The sequence below is a fragment of the Capra hircus genome, chromosome 8 (assembly GCF_001704415.2).
Source record: "Capra hircus breed San Clemente chromosome 8, ASM170441v1, whole genome shotgun sequence".
Classification (NCBI taxonomy): domain Eukaryota; kingdom Metazoa; phylum Chordata; class Mammalia; order Artiodactyla; family Bovidae; genus Capra; species Capra hircus.
In genome coordinates, this window is record NC_030815.1 from 11,382,612 (window position 1) to 11,394,741 (window position 12,130).

General features: G+C 42.1%; 1 protein-coding gene across 1 annotated transcript in view; it reads left to right on the plus strand.

Moving 5' to 3' along the window:
* Positions 2,879–12,130, plus strand: part of DDX58 (DEXD/H-box helicase 58) — a 46,534-nt gene continuing 37,282 nt past the window's right edge. Inside the window, exons 1-2 of the mRNA XM_005683566.3 lie at positions 2,879–3,155; positions 9,568–9,702. Of these exons, the coding sequence (XP_005683623.1) occupies positions 3,050–3,155; positions 9,568–9,702 (241 nt within the window). The 5' untranslated portion in view covers positions 2,879–3,049. The remainder of the gene's footprint in view (positions 3,156–9,567; positions 9,703–12,130) is intronic.

The window sequence follows — 12,130 nt, forward strand, 5'->3', positions numbered from 1 at the left end:
ATAAAAGAATCTTCAAACAAAACTCCAATCCCAAGTGGCTTCACTGGTGTATTCTGTTAAATATTTAAGGAAGGAACAATACCTGTCTTACACAAACTTTTGTTTTATAAGGTCAGCATAACTCTAACATTACAAGAAAATGTACGGCCATAGGTACAAATGTATGACCATAGATACAAAATATTAGCAAACTGAATCCAGAAATATATTTTTTAAAGGGTGCTACTTCATGATCAAATGTGATTTATCCTGAGAGTTCTAGGTTGATTTAATATTAAAAAATCAATAAATGAAAGCAAAGTGGAAATGAAGAAAACATCAATCTGATAAAGGGCATCTAGGAAAAACCAATAGCCAACCTGTTTACTGAGTCCAAGCTTGTACCACTCACTGTATGACTGGCCAATAAATTCAGAGACAAGTTGCTGGGGCAGGGAATAATGACTTTGTTTGGAAAGCCAACAGACCAAGAAGATGGTGGACTAGTGTCCTAAGGAACCATCTTTCAAACGTTAAAACTGAGCCGCCTTTTATATTGTGACTTCCCTGGTGGTGCAGATGGTAAAGGATCTGCCTACAATGCAGGAGACCCGGGTTTGATCCCTGGGTCAGGAAGATCCCCTGGAGAAGGAAATGGCAACTAGCTCCAGTACTCTTGCCTGGAAAATCCCATGGACAGAGGAGCATGGTAGGACACAATGGAGCGACTTCACTTCACTTCTTTTACATTAAAAGGGGAAGGGGTGTGGCTGGTTGTTGCAAACTTCTTGGCATTGGAATCCTTTGTTCTTACTGCTGTTGACCTAGGTCTGGCATGATGTTCCTGCAAACCTCTGACAAGACAAATATGCTCTGCTTTCAAATTTTTATCTCTCTATGAATGGAAAGGTGTTAACACCTCTAAAGATCGGAGTCTTGAGAATGGACTATCTTGTAAATTTCAGGCTCAAGGCAGCATTCTTTTGAGTTTGAGGAGCCCTTGGTACAGTCAGTGCGACTAAGCACAGGCAACAGACCACACAAGTTAGAGCTAAAGGAATGGAGTCAGTATGGAGTCAGGTTTGTTCTCTGTACAGAGTCTGTAGTTAAAGTGAACATTGATTGTTTCCCTGCTTAGATTGGTAATAAGGTAAGGGTGTCAACTCACTAGTTTTATTCAGCTTTCTTTTGAAGCCACAGGAGGTGCCATATGGAAAAGAAGCAAAATAAAAGGCATAAAGATTGGAAAAGAAATAAAACCCTGTATTCCCAAATGGCATACTGGTTACATAGAAATTTTTAAGAACTCTACAGAACAGTAACTCTCTAGAGCTAATAAGTGAATTAGTGAATTGCATAAAACAAGTCAATTAGTAAATTCTATATACCAGCAACGGAAAGTTTGAAAATGACACTTTAGAAACAATTCAATTTTCAGAAGCCTCAAAGAATGTAAAATAGTTAAGAATAAATTTAATAGATATGTAGAAGATCTGTACTTGTAAAACTATAAAATAATGCTGAGGGCAATTAAAGACCCAGATAAATGAAAACTTACGTTCATGGATTTGAAGGCTCAATATTGTTAAAAATGTCATTTCTCCTCAAGTTCATCTGTAGGTTTGATGTAGTTCTGATCAAAATCCCAATATGCTGTTTTAAAAATAGGAGTTGGCAAACAATATTTCATGAAAGTGAAAGTCACTCACAGGTGTCTGACTCTTTGTGACCCTACGGATTGCAGCCCGCGAGGCTCCTCTGTCCATGAGATTCTCTAGGCAAGAAAACTTCATATTAAAATCCAAAGATCCCAGAACAGTCAATGCACTTTTTTTTCTTTCGTATGTTTAAATTTATTTGGCTGTATCAGGCCTCAGTTGCAGCACGCAGGATCTTTAGTTGCAGCATGTGGGATCTAGTTCCCCACAAGGGATCACACCAAGGCCATCTGCACTGGGAGCAAGAGTTTTAGCCACCAGGTAAGTCCCAATATAGTCTTTACAAAGAGACATAAAGCAGTATCAACAAATAGATAAGTGGAACAGAATAAAGTTAGAAATAGTGCACAGTCAGTTGATTTTTTGACAAAGGTGCCAAGCCTATTCAAAGGGAAAAGTTTTCAAGGAAATAGTTTGTGTGAAACAAGTATGGAAAAAGTGAAAGCTTGACCTCTACCTCCTCCCACAACAAAATTAATTCGAGATGGCCATAACCTAAAGATAAAAGCTGAAAACTCAAAGACCCTAAAAGAAAACACAGAATATCTTTAGTAGGCAAAGATTCATCAAAGAGGACACAAAAGGCAGTAAACAACGAAAAAACTGGTAAATTAGGTTTCACCAAAATAAATTTATGCTCAAAAGGCACCTTAAAGAGAATGATGTAAGTCACAGACTGGGAGAGGGTATTTGGACTACATATATTTGACAACAGCGCACTATTTCATACCAGGCAAAAGCCCAACCCAAACCAAACTAGCGAGCAACAACTGACCAGCGTGTGTACTTCCTGGGCTTGCGTCCCCTGAAGCTCTCTCACACTCCGGGTGGGGAAGGCACCACGGGATGGCCACTTTGGAAAACAGGTGACAGTGTCCTGTAAAGTTAAGACACTAGACCACAGGACCCAGACAACCTGGGCAAAGTGGTTACACCCGCATACATCTCCCCGAACTCATGGAATTATAAATTAACATCTATGCATTTTGTCGTATCTCAACTTTACGGCCCTAAAAGCAAAACAGAAAGTAAGATGAAGTGAACACCAAAGAGTAACTCGCAGGGGTCCCCTTGGGTCCCTCGGGATCCGCGAGCTGGCGAGGAAACGAAACCGAAACCGCGCCGGGGACCCGCGGTTGATCGCGGAGCCTGGGGGGCCCCCCGCCCCTGGTTTCAGTTTCGATTTTCCCCCCGCAGCCCGGCTTCCCCTGCAGCTCCGCCTCCGCGAGGAGTGCTCACCTCTGCAAATTTCTCGCGCCTCACAGCTGTGTTTTCGCGGAGCGGAGCCGAGCGCAGCGGCGCCGAGCAGAGCGCAGGCGAGGCAGGGGGTCCCGGGGAGCAGAGTCGCCGGCATGACGGCCGAGCAGCGGCGGAATTTGCACGCCTTCCGCGGCTATGTCAGCAAGATCCTGGACCCTACCTACATCCTGAGCTACATGACCCCCTGGTTTAGGGACGGTGAGTGGTTGCCGCCTGCCTCTTGGTGCAAGAAAACAGTTCAGGATTTCTTTCTTATTCCACCCCTCAACCCCCATCCCGGTCTTTCAGTCAATACAGTTAACGCCGGGTTTGTGGCGAGATCTTCGCAATATTTTAGACTGGGGATTGTCAAGAGTTTGAGAAGCCCTTGGAAGCCCACATGGGGAAACTGAGTCCCAGCGAAGTGAAATGACTTGCTTAGAGCTGCACATTTGTTTATACTTAAAGCTGGGGAAGCATGTCGCTGTTTCATTTATTTGTGCTAATAGTTGTGTCCGTCTACTGTGTTGGTCTTTGCGCTGACATCAGAGATTCAGAATAAGATACAAGCCCGCCCTTAAAATACTTTAAAGTCCAAGGGGTTGGTGGAGACAGGCGAGGACCGAAGTATACAAATGGTAAGAAAGTGCTGTACTCCGGGAGAAGTTGAGACTCACTCTGCCAGATCTGGATCTTACCAGCAAATGACTGGAAACTTTTATAAATTTGATTTTTATTTTATATTGGGTATAGTTGATTTACAATGTTGCATTAGTTTCATGTACAGCAAAGTGATTCAGTTATACCTATACCATTCTTTTTCAGATTCTTTTCTCATATAGATTATCACAGAATATTGAGCAGAGTTCTAGGTGCTATACAGCAGGCGCTCCATAGATTACCTGTTTTGTATAGTGTGCCCACCCCAGTGTTCTTGCCTGGAGAATCCCAGGGACGGGGGAGCCTGGTGGGCTGCCGTCTATGGGGTCGCACAGGGTTGGACACAACTGAAGCGACTTAGCAGCAGCAGCAGCAGTGTGTGTATGTTTATCCGAGACTCTTAATTTATCTCTCTCCCCCACCTTTCCCCTTTGGTAACCGTTAGTTTGTTTTCGTAGTCTGTGAGTCTGTTTCTGTTTTGTAAATAAGTTCATCAGTATCATTTTTAAGATTCCACATATAAGTGATATGATATGATATTTGTCTTTCTCTGTCTGAGTTCACTTAGTATGATAATCTCTAGGTACATCCATGTTGCTGCAAATGGCATTATGCCATTCTTTTTTATGGCTAATATTCCATTGCATATATGTACCATATCTTTTGTATCCATTCCTCTGCCATTGGACATCTAGGTTGCTTCCATGTCTTGGCTACTGTAAGTAGTGCTGCAATAAATACTGAGGTGCATGTATCTTTTCAAACTATGAGAGGAGCAAGATTCACTGGAGGGAATGGCTTTAGGCTTCAATTCAGGTGTTTCCCCATAGCATATGAGTCCCATGATGATGGATAATGGCCATTTTACAGATTTGTATTGAGGTACTTTGTGCCAGAAGTGAGCAGAGCCTTGGGGAGAAGAGAAGGGAGGGGCTGCCCGGAAAGAGTTGAGGTGAAAGAGGGAGTCTGCTCCAAACGCCTACATAACTTTCCTGATGTGAGGCAGTTTTTTGAAACTGTATTAAAGCAGACAGGTAACTTGCGTGCTAATTGCTATGCACATCCGAAGCACAGGCTGTGGAGTGAGGAGTGAAAGAATGCCACCAACACAAAGCATTCCCCCTTAGTAGCTGTGCTCAGAGAGAAGTAACAAAATAACATCCTACTGACCGCAGAGGAGTTGGGGCCCTTGAAGAATGTAAGGGGTGCAAGACATCTGTCTCTTCTAGAAATCCTCCAAAGAGTGGAACACTAACAATGATGTGCATCTCATTCTTTCATGTACTGTGTATTGACTTAATAACCAGCAACTCAGCAGTTAAGCTGTGTCAGGCATTAGGCTAGCACTGGCTAGCATTAAAACATACTACTACTGCTGCTGCTAAGTCACTTCAGTCGTGTCCAACTCTGTGCGACCCCATAGACAGCAGCCCACCAGGCTCCCCTGTCCCCGGGATTCTCCAGGCAAGAACACTGGAGTGGGTTGCCATTTCCTTCTCCAATGCATGAAAGTGAAAGTGAAGTCACTCAGTCGTGTCCAACTCTTGGCGACCCCATGGACTGCAGCCTACCAGGCTCCTTCATCCATGGGATTTTCCAGGCAAGAGTACTGGAGTGGGGTGCCATTGCCTACACATATTAGTTAATAGGAAGCATCCTTTCAGGAAATGAAGGATTGATAGGAAGGTTCTGCCCTGAGATTAGAGTGCATGTGTGAAGTCAGGTAACTGAACATAATAAAGTGTGGTGAGTGCATTGATGGAAAACCATAGTATGCTTATGGGAGTGCACAGGTGGGATTGTTTTTTAATATATATTAACTTTAATTTATAGTTATAATACAGCACAATAAAAATATCAAAAGTTTCTGTGGAGTATGTATCTCCCTGAATAAACCTTAAAAAAAAAAAAAAGACAATAAACTCCTCATAAAAGAAAAAAAACCCCACAAGGTAAGTTTAAAAAGTGAGCTTGAGTGGCTCAGTGGTAAAGAACTGCCTGCAGTGCAGGGGACATGGATTCAATCCCTGATCCGGGGAGACCCCACGTGCCGCGGAGCAACGAAGCCCGTGCTTCGCAACTACTGAGCCTGTGCCCGAGACCCCGAGAGCCGCAACTCCTGAGCCACCTGCCACACCTGCTGAGGCCTGCGCGCCTGGAGTGCGCTCCACAGCAAAAGAAGCCGCTGCAATAAGAAGCCTCCGCACAGCTAGACAGTAGCCTCATCTCTCTGCAGCTAGAGAGCCACCCACGTGGCAGGGAGGACCCAGTGAGGCCAGAAATAAATAATTTTTTAAAAGCAAGCTTAAAAATACTGTGTATAATATTATCTTATTTTTGAATGTTAACAATACCGTAGAGTTCTCAAGTCCAGCCCCATAGGCAGCTGTTTGCATATAGTTGGTTGACATCTTTCCTGTTCATTCCTTTGTATCATCACATAAACTCTGCTTTTCCACCCACTTTTTCTGTTTCTGTTACACTGATTAAATTCTCTGTACCTCCCCCGCCTTGTTTTCTCAGCTCTTTTGGTTAAATCCTAACCCCAGGCTTTAGACTGTGACCTTAAGACCCAGCAATCTTGTGCCTAGCTGTATATGTACTTAAGAGAAATGAATATTTATATCCACACAAAATCTTGTACGTGAATGCTTATAACATTACTGTTCATAAAAGACAAAATGTAGAAACCTAAATGCCCATTAACTGATGAATAGATAGACAAAACTGGTGCATCCATACAATGGAATGTTATTCAGCAAGGAAAAGGATTAAATATGATACATGATTACAATATGGATGAACTTGAAAACATTATGCTAAGTGAAAGAACCCAGCCATGAGGACCGCCTACTCTATGATCCGGTTCATATGAAATGTCCAAAATAGGCAAATCCATAGTTACCATGGGGGAAATGGGGAATGACTGCTAATGGGTATAAGATTTCTTTCTACAGTAAAGAAAAGGCATTAAAATTATATAGTGGTGATGGATTTACAGCTGCAAAAGCCATTGAATTTTATACTTTAAAAGGGTTTGTTTTATTGTTGCAGAGACCTTGGCAGAAAAGGGAGGCGTTCCTTCCTGTCTGCTTGCATTCATTCAGCATACCTTTGTTAAGTGTGCATTGAGTACTAGGTCTTCTAAACTCTGAGAATACAGAGGTGAACCTGCCCGACAATTGGAATCACTCCTTAGAATTTACATACCACTGGCAATAGGACTTCCCTGGTGGCTCAGACGGTAGAGCGTCTGCTTAATGCGGGAGACCTGGGTTCAGTCCCTGAGTCAAGAAGATCCTCTGGAGAAGGCAATGGCAACCCACTCCAGTGCTCTTGCCTGCAAAATCCCACGGATGGAGGAGCGTGGTAGGCTACAGTCCATGGGGTCACAAAGAGTCGGACATGACTGAGCAACTGACTTCGCTTTGCTTCGACAGTGGGGAAAATGATCAAGTGTCAGGTCATACGAAGGTAACTTTGGTTATCAGCCCAGACGTGGAGTTACTGTGCAAAATCAGTAAGACCACCAGCTGGTTGGTGGATAGTTGTCTGTTACCTGGCCTCACTGTGTTTTCTTTAGCTCCTTTTGCTTTTTCTCTTCTACCATATTTCCTACCATCTGTTGACCTGAAATAAATAGACTGCCAGATATTTCTCCAGCAAAGACAGACTTTTTCAGGATCAGCAGAGAACTGCAATCTGAGGTCTGCAATCATGGCAGCCCCATGCAGGTCCCTGCAGGGCCAAGGAAGAACACTTTTATAGAGGAGAAAAGGAGCCTGGGAGGGGCTGTAGTAAACAGTCATTGGCTTTTCCTTGGCTCACTCCTTGCCAGGAAAGAAGTCTGACTTCTTCCTCTTGGGCTCTGCTATGGGCACAGATGCATTGGAGAAGGAAATGGCAGCCCACTCCAGTGTTCTGGCCTGGAGAATCCCAGGGACGGGGGAGCCTGGTGGGCTGCCGTCTATGGGGTCGCACAGAGTCAGTCACACGACTGAAGCGACTTAGCAGTAGCAGTATGGGCACAGGGCATGAGAGCGCCCCCTTCTGGTCTCCTGACTCTATTGTGATTTCTGTCTAAATTTTTTTACATGTCTTAACAAAAGCCTGGAAATAGGACCATAAAAGGACCTCTGTTTATTCTAACTCTGATTGCTGTTCAGTTCAGTTCAGTCACTCAGTCGTGTCTGACTGTTTGCAGCCCCATGGACAGCAGCATGCCAGGCCACCCTGTACAACACCAACTCCTGGAGCTTACTCAAACTCATGTCCATCGAGTCGGTGATGCCATCCAACCATCTCATCCTCTGTCATCCCCTTCTCCTCCTGCCTTCAATCTTTCCCAGAATCAGGGTTTTTTCAAATGAGTCAGTTCTTTGAATCAGGTGGCCAAAGTATTGGAGTTTCAGCTTCAGCATCAGTCCTTCCAATGATTTCCTTTAGGATTGACTGGTTGGATCTCCTTGCAGTCCAAGGGACTCTCAAGAGTCTTCTCCAACACCACAGTTCAAAAGCACGAATTCTTTGGTGCTCAGCTTTCTTATAGTCCAACTCGCACATTCATACGTGACTACTGGAAAAACCATAGCTTTGTCTGGATGAACCTTTTTGCCAAAGTAATGTCTCTGCTTTTTAATATGCTCTCTAGGTTGGTCATAACTTTTCTTCCAAGAAGCAAGTGTCTTTTAATTTCACGGTTGCAATCACCATCTGTGGTGATTTTGGAGCCCCCCAAAATAAAGTCTATCACTGTTTCCCCATCTATTTCCCATGAGGTGATGGGACCAGATGCCATGATCTTCGTTTTCTGGATGTTGAGGTTTAAGCCAACTTTTTCACTCTCCTCTTTTACTTTCATCAAGAGGCTCTTTTGTTCTTCTTTGCTTTCTGCCATAAATGTGGTGTCATCTGCATATCTGAGGTTATTGATATTTCTCCCGGAAATCTTCATTCCAGCTTGTGCTTCATCCAGCCCAGCATTTCTCATGATGTACTCTGCATAGACGTTAAATAAGCATGGTGACAATATACAGCCTTCACATGCTCCTTTCCCGATTTGGAACCAGTCTGTTGTTCCATGTCCAGTTCTAACTGTTGCTTCCTGACCTGCATACAGATTTCTCAAGAGGCAGATAAGGTGGCCTGGTATTCCCATCTCTTTCAGAATTTTCCACAGTTTGTTGTGATCCACACAGTCAGAAGCTTTGGCATAGTCAATAAAGCAGGAGTAGATGTTTTTCTGGAACTACGTTGCTTTTTTTCTGTGATCCAACGGGTGTTGGCAGTTTGATCTCTGGATCCTCTTCCTTTTCTAAATCCAGCTTGGACATCTGGAAGTTCACGGTTCATGTATTGCTGAAGCCTGGCTTGGAGAATTTTGAGCATTACTTTACTAGCGTGTGATATGAGTGCCATTTTGTGGTAGTTTGAGCATTCTTTGGCATTACCCTTCTTAGGGACTGGAATGAAAACTGACCTTTTCCAGTCTTATAGCCACTGCTGCGTTCTCCAAATTGGCTGGTTGCTGTGTCCACTGTAATTGTCACTGATGACAGGAGTGGTCCTATCCTCACACCCTTTTAGTCTGCGATTAATTCAGACTTTTGAACAAGAAACTTTCAAATGTTAGAAGAAGCCATGGTTTTTCTACCTAACCTGGTGCTGCCATGACTTCTCACTTGTTATGAGGAGACTCTTGCAGGCATCTTTAAGAGACTCCTTTTCTTAAGGACTACCCTCCAGCATGCGTCCAGACTTCCACAACAGACTAGGAGAAGTTTCCAGAGAGGCTGGGGGTAGGGGTGATTGACCAAGACGGAGAACTTGCTTTTTCCTGCAGGTCCTTCCATTGCTGTGACTCCCCAGCCCCGTTTGAGAAGATCTGACAACGCTTCCAATGATTAGTGGTTTTACCTCCAGTGATCAGCAGTTCTGAAGTTTGATGAGTCCCTCTTGCCTCTGTTTGTAGATGTGGTGCAGCATATTCAGGCCGAGAAAAACAACAAGGGACCCATGGAGGCTGCCTCACTTTTCCTCCAGGTCCTATTGGAGCTCCAGGAGGAAGGCTGGTTCCGTGGCTTTTTGGATGCCCTTCACCAAGCAGGTTAGTTCATTCTTTTTACTCACAAATCAGAGTTATTACTTGACTGTTTAAAGATTCTGTAAAGGTGAAATTCTATTAATTTATAAGTATCCACGTTTAGTTTATATCTCTTAATCTGAGGCAATGTAAAGACCATTTTCAGGCAGATGCTATAACTGCCTACTTGAAATTTCCAAAGGAATCTACAGAGAGGTTATTACAACTAATGGAACAGTTTAGCATGTTTATTGGATATAAGATCAGTATACAAAAATTAGTTGTATTTCCACCCACTGGGAAAAATGGCAAATGTAATCCAAAATGAAATACCATATCTAATAGTAACAAAGTTATATTTAGCAATAAATCTAACCAAAGATGTGTGGACTCAATAGAGAAAATGACGAAAGGGTTTTGAAAAAATATAAAGAAATTCTAGGGAATTCCTTGGTGGTCGAATGGTTAGAACTCTGTTCTTTCACTGCCACGGCCTGGATTCACTCCCTGGTTGGGGAACTGAGATCCTGCAAGCTGTATGGCAAAACCGAAAAAAAAAAAAAAAAAAAAAAAGTCCTAGCTAGGTGGAGATATATACCTAGGCACGTGGAGAGGAAGACCATAGAAGTGTCAGTTCTCCCTACACTGAGATATACATTCAATACAATTCTAAATAAAAATCCCGCATGCTTCTTTATGAACTTGACAAGCAGATTCTAAACTGTATGTGGAAGAACTATGACCCAAGCATAGTCAGTACACTTGTAAAGAAGAGTTCAGTAGGTTGGGGGTTCCTTTTTTAGATATCAAGATCTATTAAAAGTCACAGGCATTGATACAGTGTGATGCTGGCCCTGGTATTGAACAACTGACTGATGAGACAGAGTGGAGAGCCTTCAATCAGACTCATATATTTATGGAACTCTGATGTACTGGAGATCACTGGGAAAAGAGGATTATTCAGAAAGGAGGGACTTTTTGATACACCGCAGTAGGCCATTTCAAATGGGATAATGTTAAAAACCCGGCAAACCCTAGCTTTCATATCCATGTGGATACAAATAAACTTGTCTTCCTTACCTCATTCCATGTACATACATATACTTGCACACACACAATAAATCAAAAGAATTCAAGACTTAATTCATAATAGCAAAAGGTCAACTATTTTAGACCAGTATATAGAAGAGCATTTTTCTGACCTTAGGGTATGACAAGATTTATGAGATAAGACCTTAAAGCATTAACCTAGATTGATAAATTTGAGGATATTAAAATTAAGAGTATATGTTTATCAAAAAACACTATATAGAAAGTGAAAAAACAAGTGACAAACTGGGGGAGGATATTTTCAAACTACATTATCACCAAAGAATTAGTATCCATGATATATTTAAAAGGCTTAAAATCAATTTAAAAAGAAAGAAAATATTTACAAGGCAAAAGATGTGAAGTGAGTCTTCAAAGAATAGGAAGCATGAAAGGTTAATAAACATGAGAAAAGATTCTCAGCCCAATTAGCAATTAGGAAGTTGTAAATTAGGAACATAATAGCAAAATTCAGGAAGTCCAACAGTTCTGTTCAGTCCTCAGTCGTTTCCGACTCTTTGCGACCCCATGAATCGCAGCTCGTGGGAAGGCTCAAAGAGGATTTTTAATAATGGGAAATCTTAAGGATGACAGTCCTTAAGGAGTGTAACTGCTACAACTGTTTTGAAAAACAATTGGCATCAGTTCATATAGTTACAACTCTCCTTCTATCCAGCAGTTTCACTGTTAAGTATATGCCCAGAGAAATTCTTAACACATGTATTCCAGAAGGTACATACAAAGAATGTTCATACTATAATCAGTTGGTAATGCCAAAAACAAGCAGGCAAAGAAACAAAACTAGAAGCAACACCAGTATCCTTCAGAAAGAGACTGGATAAATACATTTTGTGATATTCACACAAGAGTCGATTATCCTGCAGTGGAGATGTATGAACATAGCTACAGATGACAGCATGGGTGAAACTTAGAAATGTAATATTAAACTTTCTAAAAAGTCAGAGAAAATTGCATTTAGTGAAGAATAAAATTAAAACATTTCAAACAAGCTTAAACTAGACATGTATTCTTTAGAGAATTGAGTATATGCCACACAACTATTCTAAGAAATCAAGAGTGATAAATCAAATACAGGATAGTGCTATCTTTGCAGGAAGATAGAAGAGTGAGAGAGAGGAGACACACACCCACTAAGGTACTGGAATATTCCAGGTATTAAGCTGGGTAATAGCTTCATATGTGCCAATATGGTTTTTATAGTCCAGTGAAAAGAGTGTGGGCCTGATAGTCAGACAAGCCTGGTGGTTCTCTGAAGAGAAACTTAGAGCCAAGCATTCCTGGATAATTCTAGTTGGAAATAATTTTTTCACTCAAATTTCCCATTGTGCTTACTATTCTTTCC